This window comes from Nansenia antarctica (genome assembly GCF_963989245.1).
Source record: "Nansenia antarctica genome assembly, chromosome: 20".
NCBI lineage: Eukaryota > Metazoa > Chordata > Actinopteri > Argentiniformes > Microstomatidae > Nansenia > Nansenia antarctica.
In genome coordinates this window covers 8585233-8605931 of record NC_137693.1, presented here as the reverse complement: position 1 = coordinate 8605931, position 20699 = coordinate 8585233, and the positions used below count along the sequence as shown (strand labels likewise).

The 20699-nt window shown below is 43.5% G+C and overlaps 5 protein-coding genes across 5 annotated transcripts; 3 read left to right on the top strand and 2 right to left on the bottom strand.

Moving 5' to 3' along the window:
• Window positions 1-314: 314 nt before the first annotated feature.
• Window positions 315-626, top strand: LOC308174685 (histone H4; the record flags this gene model as incomplete). The annotated part of the gene is made up of 1 exon (XM_080549789.1): window positions 315-626. The coding sequence occupies one exon, from the start codon at window positions 315-317 to the stop codon at window positions 624-626; it is 312 nt and encodes a 103-aa protein (XP_080405915.1).
• A 581-nt stretch (window positions 627-1207) lies between these two features.
• Window positions 1208-2335, top strand: LOC308174683 (histone H2B-like). The gene has a single exon (XM_080549787.1). It carries the CDS (start codon window positions 1229-1231, stop codon window positions 1604-1606), a length of 378 nt encoding a protein of 125 aa, XP_080405913.1. The 5' UTR covers window positions 1208-1228; the 3' UTR covers window positions 1607-2335.
• Window positions 2336-6816: 4481 nt separating this feature from the next.
• LOC308174679 (uncharacterized protein) lies at window positions 6817-12564 on the top strand. Its single transcript, XM_080549783.1, has 4 exons — window positions 6817-6942; window positions 7165-7368; window positions 10779-10948; window positions 11456-12564. The coding sequence occupies exons 1-4, from the start codon at window positions 6925-6927 to the stop codon at window positions 12390-12392; spliced, it is 1329 nt and encodes a 442-aa protein (XP_080405909.1). The 5' UTR covers window positions 6817-6924; the 3' UTR covers window positions 12393-12564.
• A 1889-nt stretch (window positions 12565-14453) lies between these two features.
• Window positions 14454-14864, bottom strand: LOC308174681 (histone H3.2; the record flags this gene model as incomplete). The annotated part of the gene is made up of 1 exon (XM_080549785.1): window positions 14454-14864. The coding sequence occupies one exon, from the start codon at window positions 14862-14864 to the stop codon at window positions 14454-14456; it is 411 nt and encodes a 136-aa protein (XP_080405911.1).
• Window positions 14865-15678: 814 nt separating this feature from the next.
• Window positions 15679-16065, bottom strand: LOC308174682 (histone H2A-like; the record flags this gene model as incomplete). Its single annotated transcript, XM_080549786.1, has 1 exon — window positions 15679-16065. One exon carries the CDS (start codon window positions 16063-16065, stop codon window positions 15679-15681), a length of 387 nt encoding a protein of 128 aa, XP_080405912.1.
• Between the last annotated feature and the right edge of the window lie 4634 nt (window positions 16066-20699).

Genomic DNA, 20699 nt, shown 5'->3' with positions numbered 1-20699 from the left:
CACTTACAGTTATGGGCTCCTAAAAAGGCAACAGTTGAACTCATCCTCTATCATTTCAGAGTGACTATACAACCATGTATTATTTAAGTACGAGTGTCCAAAAACATTTAAAGGGCAGTCCCATTTCTCATGTATAATCCTCCTCCCCTGCATTCCTTCTGAGCGGGCCAGAGGCTGGTCTCAATCACGTCCGTCCCTCTACCAACCCCCAGCACAAAAAAAGAGGCAGGCTTCAATCACGTCCTCATAGGGGATATAAATTCGCCCCATATCGCCCCATCGAAGTCATACTTTTACTCGTACTAAGCTTAAATATGAGTGGCAGAGGAAAAGGAGGTAAGGGACTCGGCAAAGGGGGCGCCAAGCGTCATCGCAAAGTTCTCCGCGATAACATCCAGGGAATCACCAAGCCCGCTATTCGCCGTCTGGCTCGCCGTGGTGGAGTCAAGCGCATCTCCGGTCTGATCTATGAAGAGACCCGCGGTGTGTTGAAGGTGTTCCTGGAGAACGTGATCCGTGACGCCGTCACCTACACCGAGCACGCCAAGAGGAAGACCGTCACCGCCATGGACGTGGTCTACGCTCTGAAGCGCCAGGGACGCACCCTGTACGGCTTCGGCGGCTAAACTATCCGGAACCTCAACCACCAACATCTGAACCCAAAGGCTCTTATAAGAGCCACCCATCTCCACACTCAAAAGATTTGATTCCATCTATAATAGCAGTCCGTGGTGCATTTCTTTTTGCAAACAAGAGATTGTTGCCAAATCAATAGTTCACAAGCAGATAAGCCCTTCACGTTCTGTCCCTATTATATATATATATATATATATATATATATATATATATATATAATGTGTAATAGCAACGTACCGCCCCAAAAAGACAATTACTATTCTTATTCTAGGTATTCTGTGCCCTTTTTCGTATTGTCATTGTTCTTGACGTATTCATTTACGTTCATTTTCTCCGGGTGAAGGAAACAAGGCAACCCGACAGCCGAATGAGAAAGCAGCCTGGGCGGAGAGTTTGGGAAGCCCGCGCATGCGCAGATACATAATGTTCACAGGCAAGCGTCTGTTTATTGAGCACCAGAGCCAAGCTCGGCTTTGGAAGCGTGTGTCAGGAGCCGCCTAATTTGCATAGCTCCCCCTTCATATAACGGGTAGGCGACCATAACGTTTCAGTCGTTCCTGAGAAGCGACGAGCCATCATCATCATCATCATCATGCCCGAGCCAGCGAAGTCAGCGCCCAAGAAGGGCTCCAAGAAAGCCGTCACCAAAACCACCACCGGCAAAGGCGGCAAGAAGCGCAGAAAGTCCAGGAAGGAGAGTTATGCCATCTACGTGTACAAGGTCCTGAAGCAGGTCCACCCCGACACCGGCATCTCCTCCAAGGCCATGGGAATCATGAACTCCTTCGTCAACGACATCTTCGAGCGCATCGCCGGCGAGTCCTCCCGCCTGGCCCACTACAACAAGCGTCGTACCATCACCTCCAGGGAGATCCAGACCGCCGTGCGTCTGCTGCTCCCCGGTGAGCTGGCCAAGCACGCCGTGTCCGAGGGCACCAAGGCCGTGACCAAATACACCAGCTCCAAGTAAACGGCGTTTTCGCACCACGATCCCCAAAGGCTCTTAAGAGCCACCCACCCTATCGATAAAAGCAATTCCATAGCGAGTTGAGGTCACTGTTACATACTATGGTATCGGCGTTAATGACCCGATGTTACGGTCTCGAGTTGATACGATGTATCATGAGCGCGGTCTGAACGCGCCTCATTCTGCCCCCTGCCTTTGTTTCACTCAACTGCTGGAGTAGTTAGAATTATACGGTTCTATCTCCATTTGTCAAAATTGAGTTTTTTTTACATAATCTGATCCATTAGGTGTTTATTAATGCCTGTGGTGTGGTATTTTTTAAATGTTGATTTGTTAGTAATTCATGAAATACAAAGGTTCCATCTCACAAAACATAATGGAATGTCAAAACTTTGACGCTCAATATCTCTGAACTGCCCTAAACGGAGATAGAACCTTATCATTCTAAGCTCACGACGTGTGTTTGTCCCTGCAATAAACAGCTGCTTCTGTGTATAGAATGAACACCAGTAGGTGATTTTAAACTGTTTCAGAGACATTGAATTATACATGCGAATGTGCTTAACTTATCTTTTATAGTCTGTATCTGCTCGCTGTTTCTGTTTGTTTGTTGTTATACTGTATGTGGTGTCTTTTTTTAACGACATGCTGCTGCTATTCTTGGCCAGGGCTCACTATGACTACCATGGTTAAATAAAGGATTAATACAAATTTAAAAAAGGTCGAACTACACTATCCACACGCATTGCAAGATTCTAGATTAAAATATGTTTAAAGGATATATAATGAGAAGTCAACTCAAACAGCCATTAGGCTGGCCAAATCTGTGTGACTGGTAGTGGTCCGGTTTGGTTGCTTGTGTTTCCCTTTCACTTGTTTATGAATTCCTGCAGTTAAACAATAAAAGAATTGCATCTTATTTTTTTAACCAGACTAACCCTACAACCTATGGTCAACGTCCTTGTAGACAACTCATTGAAGTCATATGATGTGTAATGAAGATTCATGGAAACACGCCTCTCGGGGAAATATTGAGGTGGCTCTTAAAAGAGCCTTTGGGGATTTACACTTAGATCAGTGTGGTCATCTTAGGCGCGCTCTCCACGGATGCGACGGGCCAGCTGGATGTCTTTGGGCATGATGGTGACCCTCTTGGCGTGGATGGCGCACAGGTTGGTGTCCTCGAACAGACCGACCAGATAGGCCTCGCTAGCCTCCTGCAGGGCCATCACAGCTGTGGCTGAACTTGCTCCTCATCCCCGCCAGCTCGCAGTACATCGGGTGGGAGGGATTGGCCAGCATGGCCGCCAGTTTTTTCCCCATCCTCTGTTCTGCCACCACCTCTAGGCTGTCCAGCCCGGTCCCCACCACAGAGCTGGCCTTCTTCACCAGTTTGTTTAGCTTCGCAGCATCCCTGGCACAGATGTTTCCACCCCAGCAGGCCACGGCGAAGAACAGAACGCTGGCAACCACCGACTGATAAAACATTTGCAGCAGCTTGTTGCAGACACCGAAAGACCTCAGCCTTCTCAGGAAAAACAGTCTGCTCTGCCCTTTCCTGAGAAGAGCCTCGGTGTTGTCAGTCCAGTCCAGTTTGTTATTAATTTGTACTCCCAGGTACCTGTAGGAGTCCACCCTCTCGACTTCCACCCCCTTGATGGTGATGGGGGCTATCCACTATACTATACTATACAAATGAAACACTGTGCTGTACTCTATGCTATGCTATACCTATTCTAACATTTCCTATCTCTGAACCTTATGTACCCGAGGGTTGTCATATTGCACATAGTGTTATTGCACATTCATTTAAAGTGTCGCAGTTTGCAGGTTTGAAATGTTCACAGTTGTGTTTCAGTGTTGCACTTGATTTCAATCTAGTAGCTGCCATCAAATTGTCTAGATTGTCCAGGGCCTAGATTAGAACCTAGGTCTTTGCTGTGTTCAGGGCCTGGATGGCCCTGGGGTAGAAGCTGTGCTTCAGTCTGTTTGTCCTTGCGAACATGGTCCTGAACCGCCTGTCCGAGGGCAGCCGAGCAAAGTGTTCGTACCCAGGGTGGGATGGGTCTCTGGAGATGTGTGTGTATGTGTATGTGTATGTGTGTGTGTGTGTGTGTGTGTGTGTGTGTGTGTGTGTGTACGTGTACGTGTACGTGTACGTGTACGTGTGCGTGTGCGTGTGTGTGTGTGTGTGTGTGCCATACCTGTTAACATTGGGATTTGAAAATAAGGGACATTTTCCAGCGCCCTATCCTGGGCCGTCCCATAGGTGGTCAGAATCAGATACCTGGTTGAAAGTGAAATACATTGAACATCCCTGCATTATAATAGGCTACATGAAAACACAAAAGGGCATATCAATTCAGAACATGTATTCATAGGCCTACATTACTTGACACCTCACTTTCATTTACGTATTACTGCATGTTTATTTACATATGTATATATGTATTGACTTAAATGTACACATCACTTACACACATTTTCATTTATAAATCACTTACACATTTACATTGCATATTATGCTTCAATAGTGATTTTGAGTGTCTACTGGTAGCCTACAGTAGCAGTAGCAGCTAGCTACGTGGCTAGTCTCAAGGAACACGCTGACTACCCCAAGTCAGACAAGGAGATACATACCGTTCTCTTTATGAAACTAGAGACGGCGCGCCGTTAGCCTAGCTTAGCCTCATTCACTGGAAGTGGGTTAGACCAGTTAGCCTAGTCAAGCTGGTCCAACCCACTTTCAGTGAATCAGGCTAAGCATAGCCTGTAGGAAAGGTTAGAAATACGGGAGATTTACGGGGAAATATTTAAACGGGAGCACAGCGGAAAAGGTAAAATATGCGAGAATCCCGGGAAAAAACAGGAGGTTGCGTGCGTGGGAGGAGGTGCTAAGGAAAGTGAAAGTAAAGTTTCGAAACTTGTGAAACTTGAGGCACGACAGCTAAAAGTGAGTCTTCTCGTATTTATTTGGCACGTATTTAAGTTTGCATTATAAACATGCATGTTTATATCTCTATATAACTTCCTAATGTAAGGTTTTTGCACATCCATGACAATAACAATTCATGTATTGTGGTTTGCTAATCGAGGATCTTTATTTCGAAATAACGGTTGCCCGGTGTTTCAAGGTGTGGCCCGAGGTTCAAGTTCAGTCCGATTTGTCTCGCAATTTAACGACCCGATTAGAGGGAATGAACGCATACACTTCGTGACGTTAGAATTATAAGGTTCTATCTCCATTTTTGTCAAAATTGAGTTTTTTTTTTTTTTTTTTTACATAATCTGATCCATTAGGTGTTTAGTAATGCCTGTGTGGTGTTATTTTTAAAATGTTGAAATGTTTTAGTTAGTAATTCATAAAATACAAAGGTTCCATGTCACAAAACATAATGGAATGTAAACACTTTGACGCTCAATATCTCTGAACTGCCCTAAACGGAGATAGAACCTTATAAGGCCAAGACTTGGCGGAGGTAGGCTACTGCGCGTTCGCAGTTGCCACATTACGGTCGGATCACACGGAGACATAATATTGTTTATTCTGTATCTCTTCTTTCTTTAACAAATAAAAGGGGGAGGGGGGCAGGATGGTGACCCACACACACACACACACACACACACACACACACACACACACACACACACACACGCACACACACACACACACACACACACAGGTGTGCTGGAAGATGGGATTAAGATTCAGAAGACTAATAATGTCCCAAAACGTAGCAGTGCGACTGGTCCAAACCCTTTCAGTTTCTCTCGGCCCGTTGCTCGCTGCCTCTCGTCGTCCCCACTGACTCCTCACACTCGCTCCCAGGTCACTGCTCAGGAAAAAAGCAAACACACAAACTAAATGCCAATGGTGGTGATGGGATAATTAGCACCAGCCAGCGCCCAATTAGTCCCCCACCCACACTCCACCACAGTCCTGTAGCTGATAACCTTATCAGCTACATGCCAGAAGCTGCATGCTCCCCACAGTGTTGCTTGCACATCTCCCCTAACTCCTAACTCCTAACTCCTAACTCCTAACTCCTAACTCCTAATGGTTACCTATCTTGTTCCTTTTGATTTTTTTCAGCCCGCTGCTCACTGAATCACCATGGAGATTGCAGTTAAGCTGTGTGAGAAGCTCTACTCCCTGCTTGAATGTCAAAAGCAGTCTCCCAGGCAGTTAGAGGAACTGGCTGAGGAGCTGGAGTCATTTAAAAAGGGTTGCACTGTTGCTAAGTGTACTGGGAACATGGCTGCTGTAATGGGCTCAGCTACAGTGTTAGGGGCAGGTTTACTCACCCTCTTCTCTGGAGGAGCTGCCGCCCCTCTTCTACTAGCGGCAGCAGCCGCATCAGGGACGATAGTGGGCGGGGCTGGTACAGTACTTAGTGTGGGCGCAACCATAGCAGAGGCACTAGACTCCAGCAGCACCATGAAAAAAGCAGTTGAGATGTCCAAGGAGAGTGAGGAACTCGGGAAGGACATACAGACGCTCCAGGAAAAGCTCAACGCAGAAAGCCCAGAGGGTTATGCGATGAGATACATCCTACAAGCTATGGCTAAACGAGATGGACTGGAGTTGACTGAAAACTTAATAGGTGCTTTTTCAAATGTAAAAAGTGTGCAATGTCAGTAGTTTATTAGTGTCTTCATCCGATATAATTTTTTAAACCTTAAATCATTCAGATTTGAATAACAATCTGAATGACACTCTGTTGGACTCTACAATGCACTGCCAGTTGTGTCATTGGTCTAAAGCTGGACATTTGCCTAATGGTGATTGGTGAACATTGATGCTTACAAAGGAATTGGGTACAAAACTCCCAATATCAAATCCATTTGTAGTGGGCAGGACTTTAGTTATTTTCTGGATGTACAATCTATTTGCAAATCACAAATTAATCATTTACACTTTTAGGGCCGGTTTCACAGACAAGGCTTAAGCCTAATCCTAGACTAAAAAACATCTTCAATGGAGATTTTACATTGAAAGTGTGATTTAGTCCAGGACTAGGCTTAAGCCTTGTCTCTGAAACCGGCCCATAATGTTTGAATTCATCCTTATTCTTTTTGTATCAGATCAGATACAACAAGGCGGAAATCTGTCATCTGAACATGTACAACAAGGCGGAAATCTGTCATCTGAACATGTACAACAAGGCGGAAATCTGTCATCTGAACATGTACAACAAGGCGGAAATCTGTCATCTGAACATGTACAACAAGGCGGAAATCTGTCATCTGAACATGTACAACAAGGCGGAAATCTGTCATCTGAACATGTACTTACCTTTCTCGGGATTCACACAGTTGGAATGCCACCAGGCAGATATGTAAGTTTCTAAATGATCATGATCACTTTTACATCAAAATAAGGCAGTCAATTCTTAATTTCTTCAGTTTTCAAACTGTGAGCATGGATTTAAAGTTTTAGTCAAATCCAGATGACATCCACAAGAAGCATTTCTTCTATGCATATATGATCCCTGAAATGTAGTTTTACGGTTGAGACAAATAGAACACAGTTTGAAGCAGTAACTCATATTTTAATGTAGGCAGATTCCAGGGTGGCTGGACAACTGGTGGCTGGTGGAATGGTGGCAGGCTGTGTGACAGTGACAGCACAGGCAGCAGCACAGGCAGCCGCAAAGGCAGCCGGAAAGGCAGCCGGAAAGGCAGCAGCAAAGGAAGCCGGAAAGGCAGCCGGAAAGGAAGCAGCAAAGGCAGCCGGAAAAGTAGCCTTAAAGGCAGCAGTTCAGGTAAGTCATCATAACTGTTCAAATCCAAATGACAGCATGTTGTCTCTATGGACCTGTAGGGTTAAGTCCTATCTGAATGTGTGTGATGTTGAGCAGAGGAATGCACCTGGAGCTAATAGTACAGGCATTTTGTGAGAAAAGAGGGGGGAACCTCAGACAAATTGCAACAGAAAATCTTTCAACTGTTTATTGCTCATAAATGTCTCCTATATGACATATAAAAAGTCTTAAGAAATCAAAGTGGTGGAAAGTATATATTTTTTACCATAACCTGGTAACACGTTTTTGCTTCCAAAAATGACATTAAAGCTTTAAAATGTTGAAACTTTAATCGAATCACTAAATTAATATGCTTTTATAGAAGGCAACATAAATTGGCAGTAATCAACATTAATATAGGCATTGATTAACAACAATTGAAAACAATATTATTAAAATATCACTTTTATGTTACTTTCAAAATATTTGTGACTGGTAGATTTGCACTAATCAACATGTTGGCACTATTGAACAAAAACGTAAACATGTTTATCAAAAACTTTATCAAAAACTTTATCAGTAGGTGTCTGGTTCATCTTCACCATCTTCATCGTCATCATCTTCATCACATGCAGACTGAGATGAGTTTGCACACCCCAATCCTTTGCAGTTGCTACATGCAACAGAGCACTCAATGCCATGCTTCTTGCATGTGCACCTCAGGCTGCTGCAGTCTGTCTTGCAGGTGCATCTGATGAACTGGAGGAGTTCCTGTGGAGCTGGTGGTAAGTGAGTTTGGATAGGGACAAGCCTCATCACTCTCTTTCCATCCCCATTCTTGTGGCAGGAGTTCATTTGAGATTCCCTTCCACTGCTGCACCTGGTAGGACACACAAAGACTGTGGTACTCCGCTGCTGCTGACGTAGGTGGCAGATTGCGGGATGTACATGAGAAGTGCTAATAGCTACCTTCTCACAAAAGCGATAGAGAGTCGAGTCCCTCCCCAGGTTTCCCATTGTCCAGGCACAGCAAAGCATTCTCTCCTGCTGACACAACTGCTGACTATGTGTCAAACACTTTAGCTTGCTCATAGAAGTCATCACTGTTTGTGAATTTCTTGAGGGGAGCTCCTTTCCCAATGCCATAAATACGGGAGGTAGTGTCACACCTCACAAGCAAGATCCAGGTGTTTGTCAACAAATGCCTGCGGTACATCCTCAAGCTGTGGTGGCCCATCCGAATCACAAATGAAGAGCTGTGGAGAATAACAAACCAGGACAGCATAGCTACCACCATCAAAAGGAGACGTTCCACACTCCAAGACCTGAAGAACATCGGGGTGAGCTGGCAAGAAACAAAGGCCCAGGCCCAAAAGAGAGTGAGATGGAGAGCTCTGGTGGACGCCCTATGCCCCTCAACGGGGTGAAGAGGACTAACTAACTAGTGTCACACCCAGCTATTGCATGGACGAAGAGGATGTGAGGGCAAACACTGGGCCCCAGCTGCTGCTTGGCGGCCTTGATGTTCTAGACACGTGGCTTCTTCATGCTCTTCTTCGCCTCAGGTTTGAAGAAGCGGTCATGTGACTTGAGGTTGGTTTGGTATATGAGGAGGACGAGCAGATCTGTATCATCACCAATGAACACAGTGTTTGTTACTGTGGCAGACTGCACTGCTGTTTGCACAATGAGGAGATCAGCATCACCTGGAGCATGGTACGTCTGACAGTTCTTCTGTAGGTGACCACTGAGCATGTTGATGAACTGCTGCTTGTTTGTGTTGTTTGAAAGGAACAGGTCTTTATTCATCGTAATAGGCATGTCTTCATCCATGGTTACGGCTGCTCCAGTCCTCCCACCTGCTCGCCTGCGGTGTGTCATGTCTTTTGTGGATGTGCCCTGATAACCGTTGAACACAACAACTGCCTCTCCATACTTCCTTGTGACATACTCGCTGTACAGCTTGTAGCTGTCCTTGTATGTGGATCCACGTGTCCATGGGATGCGCTGAACCAATACTCCACCATCCACTTTTATTCTGAAATTAGATTTTTCTGACTTTTATTCAGAAATATGTTTTCCTAGACTTTTATTCTGAAATTATTTTTTGGGGACTTTATTCTGAAATATTTTTCTTCAGACTTTTATTCTGAAATTATTTTTTTCAGACTTTTATTCTGAAATTTTATTTTTCGGACTTTTATTCTAAAATTACATTTTTCGGACTTTTATTCTGAAATATGTTTTGTGTCTGTGTCCCCTAAAAACCTCTTTTGACCCCCTTGTACTGTTTCTCTGTTTCTCCAGTGTCTATATACAGTACCGTATATATATATCTATATATAGATATATATAGATATATATATATATTTAAAAAAAGGTCTTTCCTTCTATCAATGGCCCCGGGCCTGAGCTGGATTATTCTTCCTGCTACGACTGGTGGATTGATGATTCACTTGCTTAGTCAAATGTATTGATTGTAAGTCGCTTTGGAATAAGGTGTCTGCTAAATGCCAATTTTCAACAAAACATTTTTAAAATGTAAATGGGGCTTGCACATCCGCTGCACATAGATCCGATTTCGTGTAGAGATTCTGGCCAGATGCTGCCATGAAAGGAAGCATTTCTGATATTGCCTCAAGGTGCAGTGCCTAATTGCCAGTACGTTCAGCTCTCAGAAACTTGCGAAGTATGTCCACCATATCCATGTACTGCAACCAGAGGGAAGCTGTCCTGCTACAGGATTTTAAGTATTCACTTTTGCTTTTGAGTTGTTCCTTTATTCTGAGTATCACATCAGCATTGCAAGCCTTCTCTGCAGACACTGATCCCTCCATCAACTGTGCATAGAGGACAGCAACTTCATCCAGATCAGATGCATGCAGGTATCTTTGACCCTCTTATGGAAGGCTAGTAATACAAAAAATACTTAAAAAGTGTACGTTTTTTTTAATGGGTTAGTTAGATGGTCTGATATATATTTTTAGGAATACCTGGAATATGAAATGATAAAAACCTTTCACTACAAATATATTGCAAGAAAACGAACCCACTGGTTCATCTTGACCCACTTACCTGTATGCATCTATGTGTTAAGAATTTCCTTTTACACAAAATAGTACTGCATCCAACTCCATGTCTCATGTAAAACAGTTTCTGGGTGATTGTGGACAGTATTGAACACTTTGTGTGGACATCAGACAAGAAGACATGCATAAAAACATTATTTAACATGGGCGTCAATGGGAAATTGTGGCATCACCAGTTTCAGTATTTTTCAATACTTTCCACCACTTGGATTTCTTAAGACTTTTGATATGTTATGAAGGACATATCCATGAGACTAGGACAGTTGAAAGAGTTTCTGTTGCAATTTGTCTGAGGTCATTTTGTATAATGCCTGTACTATAAGTCCTATCTGTTATGTTCAGGTGGGTGGTGCATTTCTAGGACTGGCACTGGCTCTTCCTGCGATGATGGAGAGTCATAAGGAAATGGTCCAAAACAATAATGTGACTGCGGCCAGCTCTTCATTGAGAGATACAGCCAAGACCATGAGGGAAGCTACTGGGGACTTACAGAGAAACCTTGATGCTATCCAGTAAGCCACTGATTTCTCTTTCTCTTTCAAAATGTCATTCCCAATAATGGCTCCCTTGACTTGCAGTAGAACTATAAAATAAAGGCTAGACATTGACAGCTCTCTTATGCCAGCACAAATTATGATGGAACACACCCAACTAACCAGTCAAGCCAATTTTCCAATACTACTGATTCCCTGAACTAGTGGGACTGTGTAAAAAGGGTAATGTAATTTCTAAATGGTGAAACCAATCAGAAAAAAATAAAACATGGAATTAAAGCTGAGAATATTTACGTAATAAAACAAAACGCTTCCTGTAGGCACTGTAAATTGTTATTTATTTATTCTTCTTCATTATGATCAGAACTATCATTTAGTATCAGTGTAGGAAGTCCCACATATAAGACCCATGAACGGTTATTGATATGGACAATAACATATTGGAAGTATTTCCAGCTAGCATGTTTGTGGTGTTGTCAATGTCATGTGATTAAGTTGTTTCCTCCTCGTCACCTTATCCCACAGGCAGATGATCAAGGTGATTTTTGAAGTGAAGAGCTGCATTGAAAACCTCAACAAGTACTCCCTCTCTGACATAGAGAGAGGGAGAAAGATAGTGAGCTATGTGAGGCAACACTGTACAGATGAAACTGTGCTGCAATGGTTGGAGAACATTCCAGAACAGGCAGTGTTCCTCAACCTTGTGCAGTGTTTCTATGAGAAACTGCTCAAGGAGATAAACGAGGAGAAGAAGAAGAAGAAGATTCAGTCTGAAGACATTGACATTGTCATTGTGGCGCACGGGGAGATCACAAGCCATGTCCTGCCAGCCCGCTGTCTCATGCCTCTGCCCTCCATCAAAGATGTAATTCTTTACTCTCCCTGGAACTGCGGCATTGATGCTAAGGTGGCCTATGGCATTGCAGCCGACTGTATCCAACCTTCTGACAGGGCTTTCATCTGTAACCCTAGATCCTGTCCTGAGCACGGCTATAGGCACAGCCATCAGCCTCATCAACTCCCCCCTTACTGGAATTTCATGAGTCGTGCTGGAATGATCCCAAACATCTGGCTGGGTCCCGTACGCAAGGATGAAGCAGTGTGGCAAGATTTTCAGAGTCTTCAGAGTAACGCTGAGTTCAAGCGCATACTGCTCCCATATCTTGTCCCAGTGGGTGCAGACTCTCAGAACTTCCCTCAGGTTCCACTCTTTGTTCTCACTCTTGCCTTGTCAGTGGTTCTCATGTTTACTACAAACAGAGCCACCATCCATCTTTCAGCCTGTCTCAACAGAGGAAACAATCATGTGAACCAGTATGATTTGACACATCAGTATGCCTGCACAATTGACCACACTGCAATGACCACGACAGATGACATTGTAAACCAAGGGTCAGTGCTGTACAGTATTTTCAGATCAATGTTTGGTGTGGCGAACTCTCCAGGGAACCGCCGGTGGTAGGTCACCGCCGGTGGTAGGTGAGCACCACGCCACTGGTAGATAACATTTCTCTTCAACTATATTATTATTATTATATTCCGTTGTTGCTGCATTGTTGTGGAGCTAGTGAAGTAGAAAAACTTAATGAACAATTCTGAGAAATCTCTGTGCTTACAATGGTTGGCAAAAAGGAGAAGGCCTATCCTGTAAAGAAACTGTCTCTACTGGAAGACCAAGGTCACTGGCAGGAGAGAGGAGGAGGGGGGGGTGGGGAGATGTTTGGGAATATAATGGAATGAAGAGAGATTGTGAAAGGGTTAGCTTGCTTGGCTGATAACATGTAACTCTGCTGAAGTTCTCTAATAAACCAAGAAGGTATACACTGGGTCAGTACTCCTGTGCTCATTCTAATTACATATCTACATGGGGTTCGATTAATTCAACAACACTAGCTTGCCCCAAGTATTTCATTGCATCATTTGTATTCAATGTACATGGCAAAGGTACAATGTACATGGCAAATGTACAATGTACATGGCAAATAAACTTTGATTTGATTTAAAAAGTACTTACATAATGGCTTCTGATGGTGAAAGATGGGATGAAGAAATGGGAGCTTGCTATGAGGAACATGGTTGATCTACTGTAGTGATCGATTGTAATTGTATTATACTCTTTCAGTGTATTTCAGTTTCAAGAATTATTCAATTAATGTCATAATTGATATAGTATCATCTGACCACATGTCATATGTGTAATGTTACTGAATAATTCTGTGTTGCATTCTATGATTATTTTAGATTAAAAAATGTTTTTAGAAGATATGAAGACAAAGATGGCATCTTGTGGGAGAATGTTTTCCCCATGGTAGTCATGACAACAGATGGGGCCAGACATCAAACTCAAACAGCAGGATCGTACAGCCATGTGAGAAAGTGTGTGTGTGAGAGAGTGTGTGTGTTTGTGCGGAAGAGCTTTTAGTGAAAGACGAAGGAGGGTGCTTCAAGGCCCTGGAATTCAAGTGGCAGCTACGGTTGTTACAGGCAGATAGACAAGATGTATCCAGGAGCAACAGCTACAAGTGAGTCTTCTAAATGTATTCACGATTGATTGATACAATGGTAGTAGGGTTGTAATATTCTCTGCAGTTTTTTTCTTTCTAACTTCCTTTCATTCTTCCTTTGTTAAAAAATATATTCTTATATTTATATTCCTATAACTTCTAACTTCACACATGAATAAGTGACAGTAATGAGAGGCGTGGAAAGTGTCATGTTTATATGGCACGTCTTTGAGTATGCATTATAAACGTGCATGTTTATATCAGTTATAATGGCAACAGTCCTGACTTTTTGGATCTTCTTAATTAAAGGTTTTTGCATATCTTCCATGAGAACAATTCCTGTAATGTGGTTTACTAATCAAGGGTCTTTGTCAGTCTTGGTCAGGAGAATGCTTTCAATCAAGTGTTCTTTTTTAGAATTCTTTTTGTGGTAGAAAATTGTATAAACTGTCCAAAACAGCAATATAAAACTGCAGCTATGTTAACACTACAGGGGGGGTATTCCATCAACGGTGCTAAGGGAGTGGTGTCTTTTTTTAACGACATGATGCTGCTATTCTTGGCCAGGGCTCATTTGAAAAAGAGGCTACTGTCTCACTATGACTACCCTGGTTAAATAAAGGATTAATACACATTTTAAAAAAGGTCGAACTACACTATCCACACGCATTGTTTAGGATTCTAGATTAAAATATGTTCAAAGGATATATAATGAGAAGTCATCTGATCTCTCAAACAGCCATTAGGCTGGCCAAATCTGTGTGACAGGTAGTGGTCCAGTTTGATTGCTTGTGTTTCCCTTTCACTTGTTTATGAATTCCTGCAGTTAAAAAATAAAAGAATTGCATCTTAATTTTTTAACCACACTAACCCTACAACCAATGGTCAACGTCCTTGAAGACAACTCATTTAAGTCATGATGTGTAATGAAGATTCATGGAAACACGCCTCTCGGGGAAATATTGAGGTGGCTCTTAAAAGAGCCTTTGGGGATTTACACTTAGATCAGTGTGGTCATCTTAGGCGCGCTCTCCACGGATGCGACGGGCCAGCTGGATGTCTTTGGGCATGATGGTGACCCTCTTGGCGTGGATGGCGCACAGGTTGGTGTCCTCGAACAGACCGACCAGGTAGGCCTCGCTAGCCTCCTGCAGGGCCATCACAGCAGAGCTCTGGAACCGCAGGTCGGTCTTGAAATCCTGGGCGATTTCTCTCACCAGGCGCTGGAAGGGCAGCTTGCGGATCAGCAGCTCGGTGGACTTCTGGTAACGACGGATCTCCCTCAGAGCCACGGTGCCGGGCCTGTAGCGGTGAGGCTTCTTCACGCCGCCGGTCGCCGGGGCGCTTTTACGTGCAGCCTTGGTAGCGAGCTGCTTCCTGGGGGCTTTACCTCCGGTGGATTTACGAGCGGTTTGCTTGGTTCTGGCCATGGTGCTGACTTCCTATGTTCAGTTGGAGTTTAGATGATCTTAAAAAGGTCTCAGAGTTCAGTTTATAAAGCCCATGTCGTGTTCCGATTGGGTGGTGTCTATAGACGAGCTCATTGGATCGTTGTCAACTCCTTCTCCGGCTGCCATTGGACACGAGTCCCGTCCACGCCTTTGCCGCCAAAAATTCAAACCCTTTCTTTGTCCCCTCCCCAAAACAGCTGGCTTTGTTAAAGATAATCTATCCTTTAATTTTCAATTTTAAGGGACTTTATTGGCATTGGAAGCAAACGTTTACATTGCCAAAGCAAGTGTAAAGATAAAACAAATAATAATAATAAAAACAATTAATCTACGACTAAAGAGCTGTGTACATATAGGCCTAGTATACAGGTAAATAAAGATAACGGTTTTTGTGTTTGAGTGTGCAGATGCTGTTATTGTGCACATTGCACTTATTTACCCTATCATGTATCTGTAGCTTCATAATTAACCAAACAAACGTACATTGCATATGGAAAACCTTTTGGTTCACTACACATGGATGATTTTTAAAACCTTATGAAGAACTGAATATTATTTTGAATGCTGAAGCGGTCACATCACGAGGAACGTTTGTGTTTAACCGTGCTTTGTGGGTGCGTTTTCTGTCTCATGTACGTGCATATGAAATTAGAATGAGCACACTTCACAACACGAGGCACTCACAGCGCAGACAAACAGTGGATGGAGTGATGCATTGCACTTTTGGAGAGAGAAGTGGTTGGCTCTTAAAAGAGCCTTTGGGTGTTGAGGAGTTGAAGCCGCGTTAGTACGTTTACTTTGCTTTGGCGGGCTTCTCGGTCTTCTTGGGCAGCAGAACCGCCTGGATGTTGGGCAGCACACCGCCCTGAGCGATGGTCACACCGCCCAGCAGCTTGTTCAGCTCCTCGTCGTTACGGACGGCCAGCTGCAGGTGGCGGGGGATGATACGAGACTTCTTGTTGTCGCGGGCGGCGTTACCGGCCAACTCCAGGATCTCAGCCGTCAGGTACTCGAGCACGGCGGCCAGGTAGACCGGTGCGCCAGCGCCAACACGCTGGGCATAGTTGCCCTTGCGTAGGAGCCTGTGGACACGGCCCACAGGGAACTGGAGTCCAGCGCGAGAAGAACGGGTCTTTGCCTTGGCTCTGGCCTTGCCTCCGGTTTTGCCTCTTCCTGACATGGTTAGTTCGGGCGGGGTGACTTTGAATAAGCTGAAAGAAACGAGTTCGCTGTAATAGTCTGGCGCGGGAGGGAGTGTCGTTCTTATAGCTCGCCCTGAAGGCGTTCATTGGCTACCGGGTCGATGTCACCTCGTCCAATCAACGAAGACGGGGACTCCGTCCAATCACTGACTCCGTCATTATGAATCTCCCTCCCGCGCCAGAAATCAAAGTTAAAATCGAACTCGTCTCACAATACACGAAACTAGTAGGTCTGTATAGTATAAAACATAAGAATAAACTTCACAACTTACTATATAAATATATGATTAGTATATATATATATATATATATATATATATATATATATACGATACTTAGTATATTAAGTGCATTAGACTTTAAAGCGAAAAGTTGTCTGATCGCCCGCGCATTTGAATGAATGAATGAATGAATGAATGGTCTTTATTGTCATTGATATAGTACAGGTACCAAACAACGACATTTGGGAGGGGGGGGGGCTCCCCTGGTGCTAGGAAAAAAAAACTAAAAACAAGAAGGGAAAAGAGCTGGTTTACATAAATAAAGGCTATGTACACTATCCACTATACTATGCTATACAAATAAAACACTGTGCTGTACTCTATGCTGTATGTGCTGTATGTGTGTGTACTCTATGCTGTATGTGCTCTATGCTATGCTATACCTATTCTAACATTTCCTATCTCTGAACCTTATGTACCCGAGGGTTGTCATATTGCACATAGTGTTATTGCACATTCATTTAAAGTGTCGCAGTTTGCAGGTTTGAAATGTTCACAGTTGTGTTTCAGTGTTGCACTTGATTTCAATCTAGTAGCTGCCATCAAATTGTCTAGATTGTCCAGGGCCTAGAACCTAGGTCTTTGCTGTGTTCAGGGCCTGAATGGCCCTGGGGTAGAAGCTGAGCTTCAGTCTGTTTGTCCTTGCGAACATGGTCCTGAACCGCCTGTCCGAGGGCAGCCGAGCAAAGTGTTCGTACCCAGGGTGGGATGGGTCTCTGGAGATGTGTGTGTATGTGTATGTGTATGTGTATGTGTGTGTGTGTGTGTGTGTGTGTATATGTGTGTGTGTGTATGTGTATGTGTATGTGTATGTGTATGTGTATGTGTATGTGTATGTGTATGTGTATGTGTATGTGTGTGTGTGTGTGTGTGTGTGTGTGTGTGTGTGTGTGTGTGTGTGTGTGTGTGTGTGTGTACGTGTACGTGTATGTGTACGTGTGTGTGTGTGTGTGTGTGTGTGTGCCATACCTGTTAACATTGGGATTTGAAAATAAGGGACATTTTCCAGCGCCCCATCCTGGGCCGTCCCATAGGTGGTCAGAATCAGATACCTGGTTGAAAGTGAAATACATTGAACATCCCTGCATTATAATAGGCTACATGAAAACACAAAAGGGCATATCAATTCAGAACATTTATTCATAGGCCTACATTACTTGACATCTCACTTTCATTTACGTATTACTGCATGTGTATTTACATATGTATATATGTATTGACTTAAATGTACACATCACTTACACACATTTTCATTTATAAATCACTTACACATTTACATTGCATATTATGCTTCAATAGTGATGTTGAGTGTCTACTGGTAGCCTACAGTAGCAGTAGCAGCTAGCTACGTGGCTAGTCTCAAGGAACACGCTGACTACCCCAAGTCAGACAAGGAGATACATACCGTTCTCTTTATGAAACTAGAGACGGCGCGCCGTTAGCCTAGCTTAGCCTCATTCACTGGAAGTGGGTTAGACCAGTTAGCCTAGTCAAGCTGGTCCAACCCACTTTCAGTGAATCAGGCTAAGCATAGCCTGTAGGAAAGGTTAGAAATACGGGAGATTTACGGGGAAATATTTAAACGGGAGCACAGCGGAAAAGGTAAAATATGCGAGAATCCCGGGAAAAAACAGGAGGTTGCGTGCGTGGGAGGAGGTGCTAAGGAAAGTGAAAGTAAAGTTTCGAAACTTGAGGCACGACAGCTAAAAGTGAGTCTTCTCGTATTTATTTGGCACGTATTTAAGTTTGCATTATAAACATGCAATATATCTCTATATAACTTCCTAATGTAAGGTTTTTGCACATCCATGACAATAACAATTCATGTATTGTGGTTTGCTAATCGAGGATCTTTATTTCGAAATAACGGTTGCCCGGTGTTTCAAGGTGTGGTCCGAGGTTCAAGTTCAGTCCGATTTGTCTCGCAATTTAACGACCCGATTAGAGGGAATGAACGCATACACTTCGTGACGTTAGAATTATAAGGTTCTATCTCCATTTTTGTCAAAATTGAGTTTTGTTTTTTTTTTTACTTAATCTGATCCATTAGGTGTTTAGTAATGCCTGTGTGGTGTTATTTTTTAAATGTTGAAATGTTTTAGTTAGTAATTCATAAAATACAAAGGTTCCATCTCACAAAACATAATGGAATGTAAACACTTTGACGCTCAATATCTCTGAACTGCCCTAAACGGAGATAGAACCTTATAAGGCCAAGACTTGGCGGAGGTAGGCTACTGCGCGTTCGCAGTTGCCACATTACGGTCGGATCACACGGAGACATAATATTGTTTATTCTGTATCTCTTCTTTCTTTAACAAATAAAAAGGGGGGGGGGGGCAGGATGGTGACCCCCCCCCCCCCACACACACACACACACACACACACACACACACACACACACACACACACACACACACACACACACACACACACACACACACACACACAGGTGTGCTGGAAGATGGGATTAAGATTCAGAAGACTAATAATGTCCCAAAACGTAGCAGTGCGACTGGTCCAAACCCTTTCAGTTTCTCTCGGCCCGTTGCTCGCTGCCTCTCGTCGTCCCCACTGACTCCTCACACTCGCTCCCAGGTCACTGCTTAGGAAAAAAGCAAACACACAAACTAAATGCCAATGGTGGTGATGGGATAATTAGCACCAGCCAGCGCCCAATTAGTCCCCCACCCACACTCCACCACAGTCCTGTAGCTGATAACCATTATCAGCTACATGCCAGAAGCTGCATGCTCCCCACAGTGTTACTTGCACATCTCCCCTAACTCCTAACTCCTAACTCCTAACTCCTAACTCCTAACTCCTAATGGTTACCTATCTTGTTCCTTTTTATTTTTTTCAGCCCGCTGCTCACTGAATCACCATGGAGATTGCAGTTAAGCTGTGTGAGAAGCTCTACTCCCTGCTTGAATGTCAAAAGCAGTCTCCCAGGCAGTTAGAGGAACTGGCTGAGGAGCTGGAGTCATTTAAAAAGGGTTGCACTGTTGCTAAGTGTACTGGGAACATGGCTGCTGTAATGGGCTCAGCTACAGTGTTAGGGGCAGGTTTACTCACCCTCTTCTCTGGAGGAGCTGCCGCCCCTCTTCTACTAGCGGCAGCAGCCGCATCAGGGACGATAGTGGGCGGGGCTGGTACAGTACTTAGTGTGGGTGCAACCATAGTAGAGGCACTAGACTCCAGCAGCACCATGAAAAAAGCAGTTGAGATGTCCAAGGAGAGTGAGGAACTCGGGAAGGACATACAGACGCTCCAGGAAAAGCTCAACGCAGAAAGCCCAGAGGGTTATGCGATGAGATACATCCTACAAGCTATGGCTAATCGAGATGGACTGGAGTTGACTGAAAACTTAATAGGTGCTTTTTCAAATGTAAAAAGTGTGCAATGTCCGTAGTTTATTAGTGTCTTCATCAGATATAATTTTTTAAACCTTAAATCATTCAGATTTGAATAACAATCTGAATGACACTCTGTTGGACTCTACAATGCACTGCCAGTTGTGTCATTGGTCTAAAGCTGGACATTTGCCTAATGGTGATTGGTGAACATTGATGCTTACAAAGGAATTGGGTACAAAACTCCCAATACCAAATCCATTTGTAGTGGGCAGGACTTTAGTTATTTTCTGGATGTACAATCTATTTGCAAATTACAAATTAATCATTTACACTTTTAGGGCCGGTTTCACAGACAAGGCTTAAGCCTAATCCTAGACTAAAAAACATCTTCAATGGAGATTTTACATTGAAAGTGTGATTTAGTCCAGGACTAGGCTTAAGCCTTGTCTCTGAAACCGGCCCATAATGTTTGAATTCATCCTTATTCTTTTTGTATCAGATCAGATACAACAAGGCGGAAATCTGTCATCTGAACATGTACAACAAGGCGGAAATCTGTCATCTGAACATGTACAACAAGGCGGAAATCTGTCATCTGAACATGTACAACAAGGCGGAAATCTGTCATCTGAACATGTACAACAAGGCGGAAATCTGTCATCTGAACATGTACTTACCTTTCTCGGGATTCACACAGTTGGAATGCCACCAGGCAGATATGTAAGTTTCTAAATGATCATGATCACTTTTACATCAAAATAAGGCAGTCAATTCTTAATTTCTTCAGTTTTCAAACTGTGAGCATGGATTTAAAGTTTTAGTCAAATCCAGATGACATCCACAAGAAGCATTTCTTCTATGCATATATGATCCCTGAAATTTAGTTTTACGGTTGAGACAAATAGAACACAGTTTGAAGCAGTAACTCATATTTTAATGTAGGCAGATTCCAGGGTGGCTGGACAACTGGTGGCT

What these genes read in the sequence shown, in the direction of transcription:
- LOC308174683 (XM_080549787.1), top strand. Translation starts at nt 1,229, where the DNA reads ATGCCCGAGCCAGCGAAGTCAGCGCCCAAGAAGGGCTCCAAGAAAGCC.
- LOC308174679 (XM_080549783.1), top strand. An exon ending in CCTTAAAGGCAGCAGTTCAG is followed by an intron (nt 7,369 to 10,778) that starts GTAAGTCATCAT and finishes TGTTATGTTCAG; the next exon opens with GTGGGTGGTGCATTTCTAGG. An exon ending in AGAAACCTTGATGCTATCCA is followed by an intron (nt 10,949 to 11,455) that starts GTAAGCCACTGA and finishes CTTATCCCACAG; the next exon opens with GCAGATGATCAAGGTGATTT.